This window comes from Bombus pascuorum, chromosome 1 (genome assembly GCF_905332965.1).
Source record: "Bombus pascuorum chromosome 1, iyBomPasc1.1, whole genome shotgun sequence".
In the NCBI taxonomy this organism is placed as follows: domain Eukaryota; kingdom Metazoa; phylum Arthropoda; class Insecta; order Hymenoptera; family Apidae; genus Bombus; species Bombus pascuorum.
The window spans coordinates 30023992-30049125 of NC_083488.1; the positions used below are offsets into that span (position 1 = coordinate 30023992).

The 25134-nt window shown below is 39.0% G+C and overlaps 1 protein-coding gene across 12 annotated transcripts in view; it reads left to right on the plus strand.

Annotated features, from left to right (window-relative positions):
• The first annotated feature begins 5451 nt into the window (after positions 1 to 5451).
• Positions 5452 to 25134, plus strand: part of LOC132915473 (cell adhesion molecule Dscam2) — a 127605-nt gene continuing 107922 nt past the window's right edge. For 10 of the 12 annotated variants that reach the window (XM_060975374.1, XM_060975308.1, XM_060975346.1 and 7 more), the window contains exon 1: positions 5458 to 6033. In XM_060975374.1, the coding sequence (XP_060831357.1) occupies positions 6006 to 6033 (28 nt within the window). In that variant the 5' untranslated portion in view covers positions 5458 to 6005. Of the gene's footprint in view, positions 6034 to 25134 lie in introns of all 12 variants that reach the window. The other 2 variants (XM_060975390.1, XM_060975382.1) reach the window with 2 other exon arrangements.

Here is a 25134-nt window from a genome sequence, read left to right on the forward strand (position 1 = left end):
GGATTGTTCCTGAGTTAGAAAATTCTTCAAATACCGCATTAAACTCTTGATAAAGGCGAATTAATTAGGCCAAATTTAATGTTCGCCAGTGCAAACAAAATATCTTGTACCTTTCGTATAATCTATCCGTGCATTAAAAAACGAAACGGTGCTCGTCTAATTAAATTACAAAGTCTAAAATATATTGTAACAAAATAGAATGTAAATTGATTCGCCAAGTCGGCTCGTCGTTCTCAGTCAAGGATCAAGGATCGTTCGAGCCTAGTAAACCAGAAAATTTCGTTCGCTGGAATTTACATCGCGAGCTGGATCGTTGCCTCTGGTATAGAAATTTCGCTACTGCGTATGCATAAACAACGAAGCCCTAGAACTTTGTAAAAACTGTATGAATATGATATAGCCGGCATCCTCTGTTCCGAGGAAGAAACTGCAGCCATCCAGTTTCTTACAACTTCCAGGGGCTCGTTTCGGAAAGCACCGAGAAAACCGGAGAAAGAGAGAGAAATTGAGGGAGGGAAGAGGAGAGAACGAAAACCAAACCGGGTGCGAGTATATTTTAATGAAGTAGTTAAAACTCGGACGATGGAATCTCTGGCAAATAACTGCGTAAAAATTGAAGAATCGAATACGTATTTTTCCGACTTGCATTTTCTTTCTTATTTCTTCCATTATTTTCTCTTTTTACGACATTTTCTCTCTTTTGTTTCTTGCTTTTTAAGCACAGAGACAACGCGCGCTGCCAGAAGAAAGCTCGATATGGAAAACGACGAGACTTGTTTGAGTAAGGATAAAAAATGTAGAGGAACCAGGAAAACAAGAGAAAAAGAGAGAGAGAGAGGAGAGGAGAAGAAGATGGACGAACATAAGGAGGAACTCTAAAAGAATAAATTATACATTCCGAGGTAGCTCGGTGCAGCTTGGACGAGAGACTGCGTGCACGTAAGTTGCAAAGTTCCTCAAAGATGCAACGACTGCAAAATGTTCACCCTTTTTTTTTTTCATACGCGCTGATACTCGTGCGACGCTCTTCATCTTCGCCGACTACCCTTTACGACGCGTCGGCAGCTCGTTCGAGAAATCTCGACATGACAACCGGTAACGAGAAAGACGCCGGGACGCAATATACGCGTCATAAAGCGCGATAAATTTTCAGCAAACTGTTACAAAGGAATCGCCGGGGAACGGGTAACGAGCGTGCTCGTCGAACGCTCAAAGAAACAAGCAGCGAATTTCGCGATGGGGCGTTAAGCTGTGATACAAACGCGTGTCTTCAGTTTCGCTCGAATTGCCTTTGCAGCTCTTACATTAGATTAGCCGGGGGACAAATAAATAGAATGTACTGGAAGACAAATATCAAGCTCGTAGGAAAAGTAGTATCGGTGTATTTTTTTCCTTTTTCAAGTCAGACGAGCTACGTAAAATCCGTATTTCTCTGGAGGATCTTGCTATGAATTTTTGCACGCCTTTACGATTGCGTACGTAGGTTTCAAAGTTTGAGAATATACAGACCATTCTTCTACCAAAATTTAACTTTATCCCCAGTCTTCTAAAATTAGTTAGGTAAGTACACATAGTCGTATAATCATTAAGTTTTCTAAAGCACGTAACATATAGCTGCAGAAAAGTTTGTTGCATCAAGTGATCGAATATTTCCGTAAGTCGCTGCACGTCTGAGATTTCATATATACGCGCTACTGAAATATACACAAGTATAGCAATAGATTGTGATCATTCGACGGTTTTGTAACGATGACGATTACGATTTGTTCCTTACTGTGTGTGGAGGTTGACTCTAATACGTTTTCTTTAGTGTCACTTTATAAAGTTTTATAAAACCTGTGGAACCTATGGATTCCGTGATGTAATACTGCTGGAACGTATAATAATACTTTTTTAAATATTCATTACATTTAAATTGTGATACGTTACACGAGATCGTATTAAAATTCTTTTGGAAATATTGTAAAAACGTTTCGCGAATGAAAATTAAACATTTATACATATTCCTCTTCTTTTTTTTTCCAAGATATTCTTCTTCTTGAAATATCGAATATTTCGATTTAATTGAGATACTTTACGGCAATTACTAAATTCCACAATCGAATGCTTAAAAAGTAGTAACAGAATGCAAGTAATATCGCACGGACACACCCTTTGCTTCCCTTATGAAATTTTTCTCGAAAAGTCTGCAACTTTTGCACAGTAATACAATTTCCACTATTTTATTCTGACGTTCACGTAGAAACTGGCAGACGCGCATAATAAAATAAAGAACCTGAAACTCGGATACGAGCAAATTCCCGTACATTTCGAAAACATGAACGACTAAATTGCAATGCCAAATTGACAAAAATATTCCGTTTCGCCATTCGGAGAATTCTATGAACGTCAGACACGTAAAACGAATAGACAAAAAAAAAAAGCAAAAAAAAAAAAAGAAAGTAAAGAATCAAGCGATTTATAATTCTACGAAGTTGTTACCACGAAGCGAGGAAACATTTTGAGTCGTCACAGCATCGTGGCTTCAAACACTACGTATATCGCATCGTACGATCGTTATGCAATATCCGGCTTTTGCTTTATTCTTCCTGGCTCTACACGGCATCTACATATTTCAACACAATAAACGATCATTGGTGCTCGCAAATCGCGTGTGCGGTTCGGAAGGGATTATATGCGGCAAGGATGCTGAAACTTTAATCTCTATCGTATGCGAAATCATGAATTATTCGCTGGCCCGTTTAAATTATACGCGAGACTCTTAATAGTTTAAACGCATTGATGATTCATCAATACTCCATAGCAAACAGTATCATAAACATTGCGTTTGAACTTTGTTTGATACGTTCAACAAGGAATTAGACAGAATCGAAGTTCGATAATATTTAAAATGGAACCTGCAAAGATTCGTGTATGTATCTGTGTATTTAGACGTGTAAGTTCATATAGTACGACTTTCACGTTATTGGAATTCATGGACTAAACATCCCGGGTCATTGGAATCCATGCACTGGAACTCCAAGATCGTTGGAACCCATATACCAGTAGTACGGCGATGTCGCTGAAACTCATACACCAGGTCTGTGAAATCGCTGAAACCAGGATCGCAAGACACCAAGATTAATGAAACGCGTATTCTGCTACATCAATGTCGTTGAAATCCAAATATCTAAACTATGAGATTGTTGGAACTCACACACCGTTCCTCTATGATCAATGGAACTCATATATTAGGTCTCCTGGCTCGTTTGAACCCATAAACTAGGCGTCCGGTAACGTTAGAACTGGCGCACTACGCCTCTGAGTTTGTTAGAATCTACGTCCTAGGTTTCTAAGGTCATTGTAACCAATACACAGGACCTCTAAAGTCGTTGGAACCCACATACTAGACCTTTGGGATTGCCGAAATCCATACGTTTGGACCTCGAGGCCGTTGAAGCTGATACGCTAAGAACTTGCTGAAACCTAGCCAGTAGACTAGGTGTGTATATAGTTTCATGGTCAGGGTGTATTGGTTTCAAAGCCTCTGGGTTTTAGCGTGTAGGCTCCAAGGGCGTCACGATCCTAGATGGATTCGAACGACGTCGTGGCAGTGCTGGGTCTCAAAGTCCTAGCGTATGGGTTTCCACGACTTATGAAGTCCGATATATTGGTTTCGATGATCTCGGAGATCCGAAATACAGATTCCTAGGACCTCAAAGGCCTAATACGTGAGTTCCAATGACCTGAGAAGTCCAGGCTATGCGTTCTATGATTCTTATTAGTTCAGGCGATCTTTGGTTCACAACGTCTTTCGATCGGGGATACTTATACGTAATGTAAAAATATCAACTGATGAACACAGTGACAGGGATAATAGCATATTAAACGAATGGATATTGGGATCTCGGTGTATCGGTTTCGACAACTTAAGGCTACTAGCGTATGCGTTCTAAATATTTCGGTATATCCAAACTATGATCCAGGTAATGTTTTACGCGTTTGTCGTCAAACGATGTATAAAATATCGGCTGGTAACAAATTATTTTGGATGCTATATTTTTACTTTTTAAGATACTGAAATGAGTTTCGTAATTTGCCAACCGAATTGCCTAACCGAACGCACGATACAACGTATTGGGTTGGCAACTAAATGATTGCGGATTTTGTCATTAGGTGGTATTGACAAAATCCGCAATCACTTAGTTGCCAGCCTAATATTACGCATGTGTGACGTTGATGTAGTGCCAAGACATTTAGCGTCGACTATGATCGAAGAATTAAAACGAAAATGACGACAGACTCTTACGAAGAATTGATAGGAGCAAACCTATTCGTCCTCGATAGACCCGCTGCCACCGTTGAAAAGCTTGCACGTAGTTTTCCACTAGAAACGTGCTCCGAACGCAATTTTTGTTACGCGTTAAAATTCAATAGCGATTCTGGTCGTGTATAACAGAGGAGCGAAGACGCAGCCAGTAAAGTAAAATTAAAAACTCTACATAAATTAATAACGCTGCATGTCCCAAATATTTTAATAGAAAAAAGCCTGTGTTTTCTTTTAATTAACGTAAAACCGAATAAATTAAAAGCGAAATGACATCGAATATATTACAAACTTTCGTGCGCCGTCGTTTAAATTAATAGCGTGTCGCGGAAAGCGAGCGCGACAATTTCCAAGCGAAAACACGGGCGCGCGCGCGCGTCGTACACAAAATACAAAATACGGGCCGGCCGAGTCTTCGAAAGTTCCACCGTGCGTGGAACAATCACCAAGCATAATACTCGCGGCCTTTCATTCCAAGCACCCATGCACACGCCATCCCTGTCGATCGTAGCAAAAGCTACGAGAAAACATCCGCGACAAAGCTGAATAAAAATTACGCTAGAGTTACTCTTTACGACGCTCTAAAAGAACTATAACAGCAAGTATATACAACAGAAACTCGACGAAAACAGCGGTCGGATCAACATCCTACTTTACGTAGCATTCTACTTCGTGAAAAACGCACGAGAGAAAAGGAGAAGATACTTGCCGAACCAGAAATCGCAAACTAACCCATCCTCATCATCTACCTATCTGTTCGCGTTTCACGTCGAACGTCTGCAGCGTACCTCAAGACGCAACCGTATATTCTGGAAAGAACTTTCTTTCTCCATAGTAAGACAATATCGAGGAACGATAGAAAAGAAAGACAAAGAAGGAGAAGAATGAAAGAAGGAATGAAAGAGAGACAGAGAGAAAAACGGACAAAAGCGTAACGCATCGCAAGCATCTACGAATGCTGGATGCGTGCAACGGCCGCGCACCGTACGTCCTCCCTTTCATTCTTTGTGGCACCTGCAGCTACCCTTTCCAACCCCTACGACACGGCCGAGCGGAGTAAAAGCGAGACAGTGGAAAGCTAAAGTTGGCGCGAGAAGGATCGCTATAGTTCGCGAGGGAGAGGGTTGGACGCATGCGCGCGAGGACTCGCGGGGGTTCTCCGGTACGATCAGTCGTGGCCGGCGGTGCCGGAGGCCAAAGACTTTCGCGAGGGTGGACGCGCCGCGTTTTCTGCCGGACCTCTTTCGCTCTATCTACACCTATCTGTCCCCTCCTCTCCTCTCCTCGGCGCCGATTTACGCCGCGACTGGTCTGGCCGCGCACGTATGACCCTGCACCGCCACCGCGTGCACTTTCGCGGTCGGCTGCACCACCATCAACGTCGATCACGACACCGATCGCCGTGTGACAGACAAGTCCCTAACCATCCGTGACTTACCATCGTCGCTGATCCTCGCTGCCTCGTCGTCGCGTGTTACTTCGCGCGTACGTCGCGGCCACGGACAGAGGATCGGAAGAACGAACGAGACCTCTGACTGACTACCGGTCGATCGACGCGACCGCGACCACGACCACGTTCCACCACGACCGAGCGCCGGCACCGGTGTGACGTTCCAGGACCACCGGCTAAGTGCTCCTCGTTTAAGTTGCCTTCGACAAGGTTGACCAAGAGGTCCAAGGACGGCTCAGGATCCGAACGATGCTGGCCAGATGCCTAATTTTTGTTGGTAAGTGTCCTGCGATTACGAGTCTGCTTCCGCGTGTGTCACGCTGTCCGTTAACTTTGCGAGTTGATCTTGTCGGTCGTTGAGTGAAGTTTCATGGGTCTCGCATGGATCCGATTCGTAAAAAGAGCGCGATCGAGCCGTGTTCGACAGTCACAGACATACTCGTGCACGTTACGCATTCGGATACATCGTTTCGTTACGTGTCAGACGATGATCGATAGAAGTCTGCCAGGTGCTTTCAGAAATTTTCACAAAACGCCGTTTCCATTTTTCCCCAAATTTTTTTTTCTACCTTCCTTTTTCAACGTGGATGTGCTGATACGAGGGATGAAAGGGCGAACTGATTTCACGGGTATCTCTGACGGAATTCGCCGGCGCGTAAAATTACCGCGGAAAAAAGAGGCGCGGAAGCATCGACGATAGTTCCGGGATTTTCGCAGTGCTATTTCGGGAAAAACCAACTGCTTCCACCGTCCAGGAAACAATCGTACGTTCGTCGTGTACGGACGCGAGTGCGTCTACCCTCTTTCTAAAAGTTTCGCTCGGCAACGCGTATTGGAAACGAGATAACGACCGAGCACGTGACACCCGTGTAAATCTAATTTGTGAAATAGAGGCGGCGAATCTGCGCATCCTATCGAGCCGTCGAATCAAAGGACCACGTTCTATGCGGCGTAACTTGTATGCATGAATGCATCTCGGACATCAGTGAGTGAGTCATGTGTGAAAACGTTTCGTACGGTATGTCTGTTAGGGACGTGTTCCTTTATTTCAACTATCACGTACGTGAATTCTAAAAAATCTGTCTTCGACGAATGATTTTTCATTTTTTTACGATTTTCTGTGTGCTTTTCTAATAAAAAGAGTCTTTTCGTTTAAAAGCTCCGAGTTTGATCCAATTGATAAGTATGTGTGCGGATTCGCGAATACAATTGGGGATTTAAAAAGGTGAAAATACATACGAGAAATACCTTTGGCTAGATTCTGCATTTCCTATTACAGTAAGAAATTTCCCACAGGTGATAGAAAATTTAACGCATACTCGAAGAAACTTCTGAACTGTTTCAACATTGAGCGTTGGATGAACTAAATCTGAAGTTGAATGTTTCTTCGTAACGTATTCTCTAGACAACGTCTAGATCATCTTCTATATGTTACTTAACCATATGAAAATACTGAAACGCGTTTTTGTATTTCGAGTATCTCGATGCTTCGTAGTAGGAAAATCTCGTTGAACACATATACACATATATTCGCCGATATAATATGACACGTATACGTGTCTACAGTACTTGAAAGATAAATTGTTTGTATAATTAAAAACACTTGACGTGGAGATAATTCGAATTGAATCAAAGTGACGAAAGAAATACCGTTTGCTCTAACCGCAATTCTAACAAGTGCCTACTTCACGGAGTGCTATCGCGTTACATATCTAAATTTATTTATCGTTCGAATCATCCTAACACGTAACCTTCTAAAAAAATACTTCCTCAATTTTCGCCATTTTTCTCATTCGAAGTTTGCTTAAGCTGAAATAGGGATTTCTAACAAAAACGTGACCCATTATAAAATTATCATATCCAAACTAGTGGAATCACGATATCATTCCTCGAGTACCCTCCGAATCTACAGAGCAAGTTCGGATCAGCACAGCTACCAAATTTAACTTTCTCTTCTAGCTTTCCACGAAATATTTTCTTGTCTCATTTCTAAACGTAAAATATTCTACTTTTATCTCACAACCGAATGTCTCTATTCTTCGCTTTACGAATAAAATATTTCATTTTATTTTTACATTAGAACTTTCATGCCGTTATGAACTTTTAGTTCCCTGTTTACTCGTTGGCTCGCGTTGAATGATCTTCGTAATTGTAAAACATATCAAATAGCAAAATGCACCGCTGGTCGAATACGAATATCATCAACTATAGAAATGAACGACTTTCACTCGCTCGTTAAATTTTGTTGGACGGCGGTCGCGTTCGTTCGAGAGAAAACCGATGTTCGAGTACATATATTATGACCGCGTTAAAGGAACAATAATCGTACGACGGACTCGAACGAGGCTCTATTTAAATTCGAATCGAAAAATCACGGGCATAATCGTGGCCCGGTTAACGAACTGCGTCTTCCCGGCTTTTTCTTTTAGATATAAAAATTCTCGATCAACCGGTGCCGCGTTCGTTCGTTCGTGGAATATATCTCGTGGAAATTTCCCCGTGAAAAAGTCTCGTTAGAGAGAATCTCTCGTCGCCAGCAAAAAGGAAAAACTGTAATTTCATTCCGAAGAACGTGCGCCACGCTACCAAGCCCATGTTTTCATTTCAAAATTTGCCAGTGAAAAACGCGAAAGAGGATCTAACACATATTTTTCGGATGCGAGTGATATACTTCTCTGGAGAAATTATACTATTTGAAAGGAAGAACGTCGCCTTCCATTTAGCACAGAAATCTTCCATTCTTTTTCTTATTAACGATAGGAAGTACGCGTAAACGATGTTTTATTAGAAACCTCCAAAATTTAATCACGATTAACTCGATCGTAATGGAAAAATTCACTAACCTACTTTCAATCGCTAAACAGTCGATTGGTTAATAATTATTACTAACGAAATCAAATATTAATAATTGTCAGTGATTAAATGAATGCTTCAAATATCGTTAATTAATTCCATTGTTTCGAACGATTATCGAAAAACGAACTCCCTAACCGGTCAAAATTCTGTATCAACATTTTTCCAAATTCTTAGCTTTCGCGTTTAATAATTTTTCCCTCGGTAATACGGTAATACGCGTGTGTGCGTATGTTCGAACCGAGAAACAACGATTATTTTACAAAACGACGAAAACCGGAGGATATCAAAATTGAATAGCCACCGTCGTGGAAAATGCTGCGTAGGTGAAAATCTATTCTACCGTAACTTTCATTCTGTCTTTCGACGATATCCATTATTACGCTGGGTAACAAGCGAACCAGGAAAAGCAAAAAGAAAAAGAAAAAAAAGGGAGAGAAGAAGAAAGAAAAATGAGAAAAAAAAAACGCGGGAATCGAAGGGAAACAAACAGTCGGCGCGACTGATACGGACGATTGGCTTTCGCGACGACGTCCACAAAGAGCTACATCGTCTTATTTGCGTTCGTAAGAACAATACGTTTGTCCGGACGAGGATGAGACGACATCGCTCAGACAATGAAGAATGTCGATAATGATCACGACGCATCTTAAGACCTCTCTCGTTAACGTTCTACTGGCTCTTTCGTTTCTTGCAGGAAGCTCTCTGTACTTTTCCTGAAGGAGCTTGCCACCCGGTCAACTCTCTACCATCGTTCCATCCCTCGCTACCACCCTACCAGTCGCTGTCCTCTCCTTATCCGTTTCGCACTAATTGCGGACAATTCCAGACTTTAAATCTCTCGAATCTCGAAAGCCTTTAATCTCGACGGCCGAGCCTTAACGACGTCGCCGTGTTTCGTAGAGCGACAGTTTGAAATTTAAGCGCTCGAGGAGGCGGAACAGACACCCTTAATAAGGTTCCTCCGTCGTCTCGTCCTTCCTCTGCCTACTAGCCTTCTCCTCTCTTTCACTCTCCAAGATATATATGTCTTCCTCCGTCTAGCTGTCCATCTCCGTCTCACTTTCTCATACGCTCTGCAGCTATTCGGTTCATCGTCTCCTCTTTCTTCGTCGTTCACCTGACCTCACCTACACTGTGCGCCCGATAGCACACAGGCGAGAACGTTAATGGAATATTTTAATGGCTAAGCAAACCTTTAATCAACCTTTGTTCACCGGTAGTGCATTGTGCGAAATTAGGGATAAGTAGATAAGGTGTTGGCGGTGTCTTATGGCGGGCGCGAGGCGACGGTGGAGTATGGATATGATCCTAGTCAGCCTAATGGCTGCTTTACGGATATTCTTGGCGTTACGACTTCGACCAATAATACGTACGTAATTGCTGTGTATAAAGCGATAGCGTAATGGTATAACAATGGGATGCAATAGGATCGAATGGTACAGTAACGAGCGAGATAACATTCGTAGGATACATTTGCGTGTAACGTTCAAATCACACGATACAGTAGACAAACCAGAGATATCGTGAAGAAAAATATTAAGATTTTTGTTTGCGCTATGAAGAGCTTCGTCATCTTCGCATGAAAATATGTCACTGCATTTGAGCGTGGGAAATTTTGCAGTTTAGAGAAATGGAACCCTCGAAAAACGTATTACATCAAACGATTGGTCTTTATGTAACGTTTAATTCGAAAAAATCACGATAATCGCGGTAGTTCCAAAGAAAATACCTTGTAACTCAATGAATGACTCGCTTCGAACATTATACGATATCATTACCGCGTTATATGATTAATAAACACAAAAATAGCATAATTATGAAGGAAAGAGATATTTGCGTTTGTACGCGAAAACTAGGGATTTAATTTCAGTAAATTTGATCTTTTCTGCGGTTATATGATCATTAACGTTCGTACAAATAGGAAAAGAAAAACAGCGAGGGCTTCCACTGATAAGAAATCGTATTATTTGTTAGCGTTTTCACATCGAAGTAACTTCCACGTTTCTTAACGATTTCTTTACACGCTTCAAGCAATCATTCGTCAAATTTATAAAATCTGTTTTTAAAGATCCTCGTGTAGTTTTGAATGATTTTTCAAAGTTGTTTGAATTTTAAACGATACTTGTTTAACAATTTTCCAGCTTTGTCCACAGCTTTTCACTGGAATTACAATAGAAACATCGTACAGCTAACCATTCCGTTATTCGCAACAGTTTCAAGTCACTCTACTCGTTTCAAACTTTTGACGCAACTTTTATCAGATCGAGAGAATCTAGTAAATCTACGTCAAAGTTGAAAATCTATATCTTCTTTCTATCCATAGCGTAAAATAAAGTTCGCAGCAAGCGTCTGTAGCATGTTCCAGCTAATCTCGAGTTCCACTGGATGGATTTCCATGCGATTTTCACCATTTTAAGCAGCATATCTCGAGTAGGATTTAAGCGCGTGAAACATTAACCCATGACAGAAGAAACCACGAGACAGCAGGAAATATAAAGAGACAGTTTCGCGGATATTCGCAACGCAACAGCGACCTTCTTCGCTGCGATCGTATTTTCTTTTGAATCGCTAGCATAATATAGCGAGGCAATATGATTTCCCCTTCGAACAATGTCTCTCTCTTTCCGGAATGCGGCATGTCAAAAGCAACTTCGCGACTTCGCTGTGTAACAATCGATGTTATTTCACGAACTACGGTACGTTTACCGATCCAATAGAAATTCACAAAATCGTCAGCCATGTTATTCAAAAATATAAAAAATATAAAATCGATAGCAAAGGCTGGCTGTATCAGCTAGTATTTCTAATAAATAATCCTCCGTATATCGATGTATTTAGAATTATCAAAGTGCTAGTTTCGTTCGTTTTACGCACGTTTCATCTTCTTACGATACGTCAAGAGACCATCGAAATTCGGATGAGATTTGTTAACGTAAATATAAAATTTTCTAATTAATTCCGTTGAATTATAATAACGGAGAAAATCGATGATGTCGAAGAACTTTGATTTTTTAGAAATAAGAATACTTAGCTTCGATACTAGGATTACCAGACTGATTTAAACGATCGATTCGTAACTTTTCATGGAAATTTTGCAAGTTTACAACGATATTTTTATTTTTAGGAAAAAGCGATTTTTTATTGTGATACGTGGATATACTTCTTCCCTTACATTATATGTTCTTCCGTTTATCTCTCATTTTGATCTCTTCGACATCTTTATACATCGCTTAGTCTTAGCGTTACCGTGTATTATCCGTAACTCGTATCTTCTTCTAAATTTCCGCGTCGTTGAGTAAGATACGTCTGTGTTACTTGAATTAAGCGATAGGTCAAACGCGATCTTTATCACGATTACGCGCATGTATCGTAGAAAGGTAGGACGAGTACACGTACTTAAAACACGTAAGCATCGAAATGACCGAAAGTAAGTGGGCGTCACGCGAAAGGCAACGTTTTCTCGGAAATGGCAAAATGGCAGGTCAGAAGCCGAGCTGACGCGCGAATCGATGCGAAACTAAATTCGAAATGTTCATCGACAACGCTCGGTAAAAGTTACTTCTGGAAAGCGCGAGAAGTTACCGATTCGGAACGAAACTCTGAAACTGTTCTCCCTATGGCTGTCTATGCCAGCGGTAGCAGCCGAGAACGCAAAAATGCTCGTTTCCAAATATGATATAATTATAACGAAATCGCGTAATTAAAGTTTCGAAGCGTGTGCCACCTCTCTTCCTCTATTCCTGTCTCTATTCCATTCTCGTCGGCTCGGTTTATTTTTCCAGCGGAATAACTCCATGGTAAAAAGAACGAACGAACGAACGAACGAACGAACGAATGAACGAACGTACGAACGAACGAACGAACGAGAAGTATCGATCGAACTTTATCGCGAGACGTCAAGCGGGAAGGTTGTTGTCGAAAAACAAAGCGACCGGATCCGGTGAACGCAAATAGCTTAATACTCTGTCTCGAAAATAAAAACGGGGAAACAGCAGGACGCGGCTCTGCGAGTGCTGTCAGTCACTGTGAAAATTATCGCTCAAGTATACCGGCGGTTTGTACACGGATCCCTAGACAGTCTGAAGGGTTGCGCTCTCGCAGAGATGGCGGAGCCAACGACGAGTACGAGACATACGGATAAGGTATATGCTCTGTCACTTTCCTTCTCTCTCTCTCTCTCTCTCTCTATTTATCTATCTATCTCTATCTCTATCTATCTATCTCTCCTCCTCTTACCTTCTCTCCTTCTCTTACTCTCTCATCTATGCTTAATCCTTCTCTTCCTCTCTGGTTACATTCCACGTTCTCCGATTATGTGGATAATACGAGACAACGTGACGGGCCTATACATACAACCAGATAGGCACACCCTAGGCTGGTTGAATAACTTATTCGTTATGAATATAGACTCCGGGAAACTGATTCGTACTACCGCGTTTACACTCTAAACTACCACTTACGCTTGCGAGCACCCTCGTCACCGGACGGAAGGGACATCTCACGTTGCAATCGTGTTGCTAACTTTCGCGCTTATCGTACCCACGTTTCGTGGCCGTTCCTGACGTTTTTCGTATTCTTGCTCCGCTGAAATTTTTTTAGCTGCAGACAGTTGACATGGGAAGGTTTTTATCGTTTATCATGCAGAAGGTTGTTGGCAGAGAACAATCGGAGAGGGAAGCTGAGAATTTATTCGCAGTAAGGAAATTTTGTTTAGTCGTGGTAATGGACGAATCTCAGGTATAACTAAATCTCGTCTGGTCAATACGGTGGATGAAATAACGAATCATAGTTTAAATTCATTGACCTTGTTTATAAGAACGACACTGTATCTGTACCTGCATCTGTTACGTTTCTTTTCTCCTACACTTGAATCTCCTTGCACAACGGTTCAGTAGTTGTGAATAACGAGCGACGATCGAGTTCCTTCTTGTAATATTACAATTTTATGCAGATGAAAGCGCGCTTGTAAAATTTCATTCGTTTCGTTATCAAGCTTGTTCCAATTACGCAAGAGAATCTATCGATAATTTGTAATTTGCGAGTTGAAAAATATCATTAAAAGAGGACTCTCGTTTGTACGTAATTTGAACGGATGTCTTATAAGCAACATCAGAATTATTCTCTGATATTACTTACAAGAAAAGTATCTCCTCTACCGATTCTACGAAATAATTCGAATCTTTTACAAAGGTGTTATACTGTGTCTTTTGGCATACGTTCGTGGCTGTATTCCGTAACTTTGCGCGAGTGTAACAATGAGAAATAAACGCAACGCTTTATTAATTCCGTTTCCTGGCCAACCATCCGACATTTTTGTTTCAATATTAATCGTGCAGGAAACACGTAATGAGAATACAAAGTAGAAGTTGCAAACGTTATTGTGCCCTCGCACGGAAACATAGGTACCATTGTACGATGTTATTTATATTTTCTTCCCTTGTTATCCTAGAAACCATGCAATCATCGTATTCCTTTGTCGAATAGCAAAAATAGAGTGCTAGTAGCGTGCTTTTCAGTTAGACGTTCGTGAATCGAATTACAACCGGTGCTTCCTTCCAAATTCAATTCAACATATCCCTGCTGTTTAGCGAGAGCATATTCAATTTAATTCGATCCATATTATCGTCCGGAACTCTTTCTCGATCCTCGCATAATGTTTCACTCCTTTCTAGTTGATCGTGATATTTTCGATAATACTTCCTCGCCATTTCCCTTTATCGCGTTAAGAAGTTAAACATACACTTAATCTTATCGAATTTTTTTCTATTCAGTTTCAATAAGCATGAAACGAAATGAATTGTAAGATACTGTAGAAGAATCTTAAATCACCTACTAAACTGAAAAGGTTCTTTCTTATGAATTATGTAAAAATGCTCGATGGTATCTAAACCTCGTTAAGTTTCAAGTGTCTCGTTGAAGAGTTCAATTGGCAATTTCATCTATCTTTCTGTTTTTTATTTATTCCATTATTAGAAAAAAAGAGGTACTCGTAAGAAACCCAGGAAATACATTTTTCGAATTGTTTTATCGTTGATCGTTAATGGCCAAGTTACAAGGCACATGACCGTACCTTGACAAAATAAGACGAGGTCTATAACTACCACTAGAACATTTAACCTTGGCTCATTAAATATGTATTAGGAAGCAGCACGTTGCAAATATTCTTTGGAACTTGTTAAGAAGCTTGTCAGTATCAAAAACTTTCTTGATTTCCAAGTATCAGTTTAGTATATACATATGCATATGAATCCCACTTTATTGTACTTGCACTTCACTTGCATTTCTCTTAAAATTTCCTTAGAACTTCCTGTTTCTTATCATTTTATCTTCGTTATCACTCTCTTAATTCTTTACTACTTTCTACTACGCAGTTCTTTTTTTTTTTTTTTTTCTTTAATTCATCCCTTCTTTTCGCTTAACCGGATAAAGAAATTTTCAATTGAAATACATAAGTATCTACTTTTCCTATCGAGCACAATATTCATCCAGGTTGAGTATCGTCTTTTTTTCCATCGTTCATTCCGACAGTTGTTTCTTGAATTTCCTTCTCCCCGTTTCCGATATCGTCGCGAACGAGAAACTTTTACGTCCGCCATTGCGAGTCATAATATCTTCTTTCGCTGCCCCTTTCCGTGTCTAATTTTATTCCTTCCACGTCATTCGTTTCTTTCAATCTCGCAAAGCGCGTTTCAATTTTGCTCGCATCGTTGAAAAAATATAGAACGGATATGTATAACTGTTTGTCTATGGTCCCAGTAAGGTAGAAAAAAAACATCGTCGAGGCAAATGAGATTTTCAAACGCATCGTGACGTACGAAACTCAACCACGACAGATGTTTTTATTCTTGTGCCATCGGTCGATGCCTCTTTTTCGTTTTCATTGCTTTCGCTTCGAACGCCACTAAACAATCTTCCGTATTTTACATGTTCGCAAACATTGCACATTTATAGAAATTATATAGCCTTCTGCCTCTATTATATCTTTTATTCTCTTAATATTTTCCGTTCGTATTTTTTGTCAATGTACATATCTCTCTTTATTTATTGGATGTTACATTATACCGAAGATAATGTATACATTGCGTGGAATTTAATTTTACGAAGTATCCAACATACAGTTTTTATTATAATATTTAATAGGCGAAGCAAATTTCTGACTACTTTTTTTAACTGTTTTCGTAAAAACATGTATTTGCGTAAATATGCACAGTCCATGACAATTTGTGTTCGCGATGATTCGGTGGCAATTTTTGTTGGCAAATATTTTCTAGTTTAAAGAAGTTCGCCTCAGTGAGGATTAATAATATTCGCCTTTTTACGAAGTGTTGCTTGATGATCACGCGTTGCTCAAATTACTGTTTGCTTTTGATGTTATATTTTTACGTAAAGAGTAATATTCGATAATTATAAATATACATGAAAAAACATTTCAATATTGGTGCACGTATTTGCTTACATTTATTCCGCTAATAAGATACATTTTGTAAAGTAGAAAACAACGCAATTCAAGAGCTACGCACACGCAATGAATTTCTGATCCGAATTACACGTGTAAACATGTATTTGCGTAAATATCCACAGTCCATGACAATTTGTATCCGCGATGATTCCGTGACAATTTTTGTTGGCAAATATTTTCTAGTTTAAAGAAGTTCGCCTCAGTGAGGATTAATAATATTCGCTTTTTTACGAAGTGTTGCTTGATGATCACGCGTTGCTCAAATTACTGTTTGCTTTTGATGTTATATTTTTACGTAAAAAGTAATATTCGATAATTATAAATATACGTGTAAAGAAATTTCAATATTGGTGCACGTATTTGCTTACATTGATTCTACTAATAACATACATTTTGTAAAGTAGAGAACAACGCAATTCAAGAGCTACGCACACGCAATTAGTTTCTGACCCGAATTACACGTGTTACAGACATTGACACCAATTCGGTATTAAAGTACTGTTTTAAAGTACTTGTTACGAAGTATGTTAAACATATGGACCAGAGAATTGTTCGATCTCTAAGGATATAAGTTTTGAAACGCTTAATCAATGAGTAACGTGTTTAAATTATTTATTAATAAATGACAAATTAAATATTCTACAAACTCATGTGCGCTTTATTTCGATAAAATTAAAAAGTTAATTAAATAAAATAAATTGCAGTTAGAAAGATACATGTGGCTTTTTCATCTTCGGTCATCGTATTTTTGTAATCATACCAACGTGCCAATTTGCATTCACTCGATCATTGTATTTATGCAAATCAAATTCAACTACCTTTAATAATCGATAATCAAACATGCAAATGAAATACTAGGTACATCATAATGCAACTATTCTCCGTTACCATAAAATATATTTATTCCTACAATACTACAGTGTTGCGAGAAAGATCTGGGAAAATCATGAGTGATTAAGAATAATGGAACAAAATTAGTCTCTTTTAAAGGATTACCATAATCACTGATGTAACCCAATTTATCTGTCAACAAAATTTTTCAGATATTAAAATAATTAATATTCCCACGTTAATAGTGATCAGCCTATTGTATAATAATTACTATAAGCTAATAGAAATTTATCGTTAGCGATCGTGAAAATGTAAAGCCATAAATCAAGTTCGAAGACTAGTTTCATTCCTCCTCATTTTGGTGTTTTTCACGTTACAAGAATGAAAAGCGATTTAAACACGTTAGAACTGAATCTATGGCTGTCACCTCTGACCCTGGTTGATCATGGGAAGAAAGGTCCGCGTCTTGGCTATTTTCCTTAGCGAACAAAGTTAGCCGCGCCCGGGCATTTACAATTGAAATTACTTCGCTCCTCGTCTCTGGATTATTACTTTAAAGTCTGCCCACGGATATCCGCGCTGTTCTTTTTCCGTGTTCTTGATGGTTCCGGCTGGTTGCCGGGAAATGCTACGCCCTGAGGTCACGTCGCGTCATATCACGTCATCATGAAATTCTTCCCTTTCTTCGCGAATATAACAAATTTGATTTTTCCTTTTCTTCTTGCCATATTTTCTTTGTATTCTTTTTTCTTGCCTTTCTGTTACGTAATGTAAAAATGTGAGCAAAGGCGTCAAGGTTAACCCAAATTCCAACGCTGCCTATTCCTACTTCGTATTACCACACGTTCTACTAAGCTTAAGTATTTAAAGAAAAAGATTTAAGAAATGTGGTAAAACGTTGAAGGAATTTGAAGCTCAAATAAGGTACCTCTTTAATTAAGAAAGAGGAATATTTTAAAATTTTTTCTATCGAACATTAGACTTTTATACCACAAATTTTCTGTATCGTCTACAGTACTTTTGATCGAAATGCCTGCTGTAAAGATTAAACAAAAGAAGATAAACAGATAAGAGTAGACGACGTTCGCTTCGATAATTTTTTATTACTGCACGAGGTTTCTACTTGGACATTAGGTTAAGAGATCTTTTTTTCATTCTTCTCTCCATATTTTCCTAATAGTCTACTTCAGTAAATTATCTTCGTTGTGTATTTAAGGATTATTTCCTGGATCGCGCTACACAGGTATCTACGATTCACAACTTCGGACGAAGATTCTTTACAGTAAGAATTCTCCTCTCTAACTACCAAAAGAGCTTCCTCGCAATTTTTCCTACACGAGTAGCCGTCCAGGGAAAGTTTCACACCGGTAGATAGCCGTAAAAGATTAAACTTTCGTTTGAAGCGATTAAGATTGCGAATACTTAGTCTCCTTCACTGGAATCATTATTAAAACCTGTAAGAGCCTCGCCAATGAAACAACAAACATCATAAACTTGAAAAAATAAAACGAGCAATAAAACAAAGATAGGTGGCTATAAATCTCGAGCCATGTTCAGGCGTCTTTAAATTCTTGAAACATCCTAAGTTATTTAAATTAATCTAACGTGTATACGTTCCAACGTCGATGTAACTAATACGATTGCTGGCGATGCCAACCGGTTAGTTCAACCGTAAAAATACAACTAAAAATAATGAAAGATACTAATTAGAAAAAAAAGAGAGAAAGAAAGAAAAAGGAAGATATAACCAATCTTTAAGGGATGATGGAAACTGTCGGAATAAACCCCAAAGGGGATTGGTAAGATCCAATGATCTTCGAACCCATTAATCAGCAACTTTGCGACAGTAGCAAAGATACAAGAACGAACAAAGGTAGAAGAAACAGAGGAGGGGAGAAGAGAGTTGAAATTCTCGCTGGGTCTAAGCATTGTGCCGGTAAATTAAGTCGTCACCAGGGTTAGAGGCGTCACAGTTTTACGCGCGATAAAACGACGAAAGGAGAGCCAATTTCCTGATCGACCATGGGTGAAACATCGAAGCTTGGCTGGCGCTGCCGCCCTCGTGTTGCGCCGCCTTGGAACGTGCTCCTTCGTCTCCCCCCGATTCAACCCCCGATCCAACCCTCTTTAAACTCTCAACCGTAACACGCACGCCAGTTGGTTCGTCGAGTGGTCGGCCGGACCCGTTTATTTTCATTCGCCGGGATTGCTTTTCATCGACGCTCGGTGAACACGACAAAAGCTTCTTTCTCTCTTTCTCCTGTTACGGAAAAAGAGGATATACACAGGCGAGTGCAAGTACACACGGACTGCACCCCCGTGACACGCGTGGGGGTACTTCACCAGGGGCTCTCGTTTTTCAATGGAGCTCCTTGGCAACGTTCTCGAACTTGTATCGTCGACCATCGCGTAATATCGTCGTCCTTGACTAAGCCAACGAATCGCACAGCTAATTTGCACGGTAATGAGCTCATTATTCCGGCCACTTTACCGGCTCTGGGACACTAAAAGATAATTTAAACGGCGACCCGTAATCGTATCAACCGGGTCAAACCTTTGAGAAGCAGAGTTCGGCTGCCCACGGCTCTCTTCGAGGAAGGAAATTGCGCCAAACGCGAGTCTCGTGTCGCTTTCCTACCCGGTGTTTATGGCGACGGGAAACGGTATTATTTAAGTAGGTAGGGATTAGGTTACGTTCGCGTGAATGATAGGTTAATTGAAAAATTGTACGGCATAGCTTCTCATTATTTAAACCGTATTTTACTTTTAATTTAAACCGTCTTTTACTTTGCTTTTGTTACAAGAGCCGAGTAAGAGAATTCTCGCTATTGCTAATATATCTACATGATTCTTTGTTGGAACAATGAAAAAAAGAAATTAATCGAGCGATATGCATGGACTTTAAATCCGTTTGATTAATTACGAGCGACGATGTATGAGTTATTTGATCGAAATTTTTATTCCTTTTTTTTCTTCGGGGTTTTTCTTTTCTTGTATATCCTGTGAGAATAAGTGTTTGGTACGAGAGCTTGAGTGATTGAATTTTAAATGACAATAATCAAGTGCAATAGTACTGCCACGTGTGAATTAGATCAGATGCCTCTAATATATGAAAATTAAAATTGAAATGAAATTTTTATTTGTGTCGTAAGCACTGTGTGCCACAAATGAGACTTGATGCTACGAGACAAGAAATTGGCATAAGTGATAAATAAAAATATAGAATTAGTAAAAAGATCCACTAGAGAATGATAAAACGTTACAGTAAATGACGTTACAAATAATGTTTAATAAAAGTTTCAAAAAAATCTTTTAACTTTTTAAATTTATTTAAATAATCGCTCACATTGCTTGAGTCATCCACAAAAAAAAAAAAAAAAATACAATATCGGAATCAATACAATATTGAATTGAAGCAGAGAACACAAGAGGAGAATACACGAGTACGAATGAAAATAATGAATACAAAACCGATCGATCCTCCTCTTGCAAACTACTTATGTCCTCGATAAAATCGCTATGGGTCGTTGAATCAACGACACGTATCAGCGACAAAAGTGTCCCGAGTGTATGGCCAATTGGTGACTCTGAGCCGTGCAAATTGCATCGCGCCTTCCGACATTACGTCTCTTCCGGTGATGGCGACGCGGGAGAGTGCCGTATAACGAAAACGAAGCATTGATTAAATTTCCAAGAATCACGCTTCAAAACTTTCAAGATTTTCGGCAGCGATCATAAGAACATCGTTTACTTTTGACGTGTACAGAAATAATTAAAAGCAAATTTACGTGTTATATCTAAAATTCAAAATTTGTTCTAGAATAAGTCTTGTAATTGCTAGCAGGTTCATAGTTTACATTTTATTATGTAACTCTTGGGAGACCGAAAGTTACTTGAAATAAAAAAGGGATTAAGTTGAAAGCTGATTACCAGATACTTCTGTTATTATTTTTAAGATTATAAGGTAAAAATTGCAAAAACGACACTTGATCTTATTTTATGAACATTGCCTTCTTACCGATAAATTTAACGAACAAAGAGAGCTCCTTATATCTTCAAAGAGAATTTCTCGTTAATCGTTGATTAATCTTCTTCTTTCTTCTCTTTCGTTATGAAGCTACCATTTGAACCTTGTTCGTCGCCTCGACGTTTATTGTACATTTTCGGTTACTTGAAAATTGTCCCGGGCAAGTGAACTGGAAGCGATGAGCGTTCAAGAAACGTGGAAACAGGACGGAACATATTAATAACACGAAACCGAAAAGCCAATAATAAACAAACCACGAATATATCAAAATTTACAGTTTACCTATGGATTAACAAGTATCAAATTTATCGTCAAAACAAACTATACTGTGCAATTACCAATTTATAAGTTTTACGACACGATTTAAAAATTTCATGAAGCGCAACGTGGAAAAATATTGGTATTTAAAATATGTAGAACGTCAAAATTTCAAGACACTGAATTACGTTACCCTTGATAAAACAAGAATATGAGAAACTTTCCGTTGCTCTAAAACTAGGCTAATTAATTACTTAGTATCTTAATAGTCTTAGTTCGAGATTCCGGCAGTATATACACGCAAATGGTCAAACAAACATGAACAGACGAGGCTAACGTTCACTTCTAACTGAAAATGTGCACGCGTGCATGTGATACTCAACGTGAATCCCAGTAGGACCATGGCGTTAGTCTAGCCACGTATCGCACGTGTGTGCACGTTACGTTACCAGCTACTAAATTATTCCACGATAAACGTGTTTGCGTACGTTTAGTCGCGCAACGAGCGTCACGCGGGCTACTTTAATCGCACCGGCAAATAGACGTGTTCAATATCTATGCAATTCGATCGAACGGCTTGCACGACGGTCACGTATCGGTGAATAAACGATACGCTAAACAGCTCGAACGCATTTCCACGCTACCTGTTCTCGTTCCCCTCCATTTTACCCTTTTTTCGTCGTTTTTTCTTGTCGCGACGCCCCATGCTTTATCGCCGATGCAGCATCGATGAAATTTTTCAGCGAGGCAAACACAGCGCCTCGACTACCCTTTAAACACACAGGATTTGTCAGAGTTGAAAAATTCAAATGTAAACTTGAAATAGCCGGCGCTAAACGTTCGTGTCCTTTTACTCTATTGTTCTGTCATTAGCGGTGCGTTTGTGCCTTTCGCCCCTCTTCGCCACTGCACCGCATGTGCTGTACAATTGTATTTCGTCCGGTTAATTCTTTAATTCATCGTATGGGCTTTATTGGTGTCAAATGAAATTGCTGTGAATCGATGGGCAATCGATTACTCGGGAAAATGACGTTTTTCTTTTCTTTTCTTTTTCTTTATTTTTTTTTTTTCTTTTTTTTTCTTGAGGAAAGTAGGAATTTCGAAGATATATTGGTCGGTTTGTGTCGACGAGTTCTTACTCTTGTGTGGAACAAGATATTTATTGCAACAGTTTTTTCTATTTAAGGGATACCGAGGTCGAAAAAATTATTTAGGAATTATTAATTAAAAATTATTAATTAAAATTACTAGGAAAATTATTAATTAGGAAAAATTTATCAGAGTAGGTAATATGCTCATAAATAGAATTTTTGACATATTTTTCTAGCAAAATCAAAGTTGCATTATTTTAATATAACAGAGCTGAAAAGCGAAACATTCTGATAAATTCATTAAAAATCATAAATTTCTAAAAATTCGTATTGTGACAATTAATATCTTTAAAATATTTGGGAGAATGATATTTAATCTGTAAATCAAATAGAAAGAGAATCCTCGCAACACAAAAATTGGTCGGAAGCATATTGAATTTCAAAATTGCTTTTCTATAAAAAACGAAAAATGTGACCTATCAACTTTCTTTTGTGGCTCTCAAACGCAGCTACATAATTTCTCCAATATCGTACTAAGCGATTGAAAAATTCTAAAATATGTGTTCCATTCTAGAAAGAAATTTACCCTTGATTTCCATACCAATTTTAGAGGAATTTTGATTTAAAAGTCAGAGGTTGAAATGATCGAGGAACTCCAATATTAGAAACTATCGTTAAATGAAAAAAACTTTGTGACAAAATGTACTCTAGAATAGTCCACAAACTTCTAACAAAGAAAACAAATACGTATATATATATAACCATCAAGCATTTATTGTTACGATGTTTTCAATATTTTACGCGAATGCAGAAGATTTCATACTCGGACATAAACTCAGGACATAAACTGTGTCCTGACATTGCAAGATTACGTAAAATACAGTTTAAATCGCTTACTCCAATCGCTATCGCAAAATCTAAACTAACTAAACTAAAGAAAGCTAAAGTAAAGAAAACTATTGAATTATAATCGTTTCACCCTTAGCGCATTGCCTGCTACGGTGGTTATCGGTGAACCACATTTTCTAGTACGATTAAAATAAGACAAATTTCATGGACTAAAAAATTGTCAACAATGGGAATAACTTGGATAATATTATCACAGAAAGGTGCACAAATACAACACGCAGAGTATCTGGTAAAAATTAAACGTTATGCAGTATATTTCAACCCATCGCGGTTCCCAAAAGAAAATATATAAAATTTATAGTTAACTAACGTAATGTTAATAACTCTAAGCTCTAATTAGAAAGAAAAAAATTCACAGGTTCGCGCCAAAATTCATTTCAATTCCATCGGTATGTTCTCACTTTACCGTGGCATCGTTGTTCCAACTCTGTACTATACTACTCACCTTAACTTAGCCTACATTTTGGCAATGCATCGAAATAAGACGAACACGCGACGATCTGGTGCACGATGCGGCAACCTACAAAAGCCGAAGTTTCGAAGTTTCGATCGAAACAAGTGGAGGGAAGTTGATCGGCTGAAATCCCATTATCAGAAGAATGTTCGACTACGAGGCGGCGAACTACGCCGGGTTACGTGAAAATTTAATAAACACTGCGTGTACGAGAGAAGTACGACAGCTCTTGCTTAGAGCTAATACGAACTTACGAACAAGTAAGAGGCGTGTTCCGTGCAGTCTGAGACACTTCCGGAACAGCAACAGCAGCGCACCTATTCCTCTGGCGCTTGACCGGTTACACGACAAAGGCGGATTTTACGTTGGGCAGAGGATCGTGAACAACGCCATAAAAAACGAAAGATCGATGGTCTAAGTACCAAGGCGAACTGGGTCGAGCGTAGAATGGAAATTCGCGTCAAACCCCACTTTAAATTCTTATTTCTAGAAAATTAATTACGGTGGAATCTCCATATTAGATCCACGTCCGTGCTATAGCGTTTTAAAAATATTAAGGAGAAAATTTTATTAATCGAGAAATTAACAATTCTTGGGTCGGATCGTTAGTGAGCTTTTGATTTATCGTCGCAATATTAATAACAGCGTAACAGCATATCGCAACATGTACGTTGATCATTTCACTTTATCGCATTACATCATTACAACGAGAAAAAATCTCTCTGTAAAGTAATTACTGTCGGTATTGTATTCGAACTTCTACGCTTCGATACGATACAATGAATATTTTACAGGCAATTTACATTTCTACGACTTCTATTATTGTAACTTTTATATTTTATTATTAATCATCGTTGATAATGTCATATTGCGTTAAATTAACATATCGTATGAAGATGGTCATATTAACAGGCTGAAAGGCTCCAGGAACATCTTTATCATTGTAGTTTCTCCGTCATGTTGTCGTTGATAACGTCTTATTGTATTTGGTTCATAAAGTGGGCGAAAATGGCCACATAAACAAATTGACGCTCTCCAGCAGCAACAACAGCGGCGTATTCTTCTGACGCTGAAGCAGTTACACGACAAAGGCGGATTTTATGTTAAACATTAAGTCGTGAACGAGGCGATAGATACGTAAACGAAAAATCAACGACGAAATTACGAACGATCTTTCGACGTGAATTCGGTGGAGCGTAGAACGGAAATCAACGTTAAAGCTGATCGATTCTCATTCCTGGAAAATTGATTAGTTCGATTTTCCTTCTAGGAAATTGAAGTCCGCGGCGCGTCTTAATCCAGTTTAGAGAAACGCAAGGATATCTTGGAACGAACGGATGGAACGGAATGGGATAAAGACGCCCGTCGATTTTACGAATTATATCACGCGATTGCAATCGCCTTCTCGCTACCAGTCTGTATTTCTGGTTATTACGCTTTGATCGAGTTATACCGATGATAAAATTATCTATAATCGATGTAAAATTGAATGA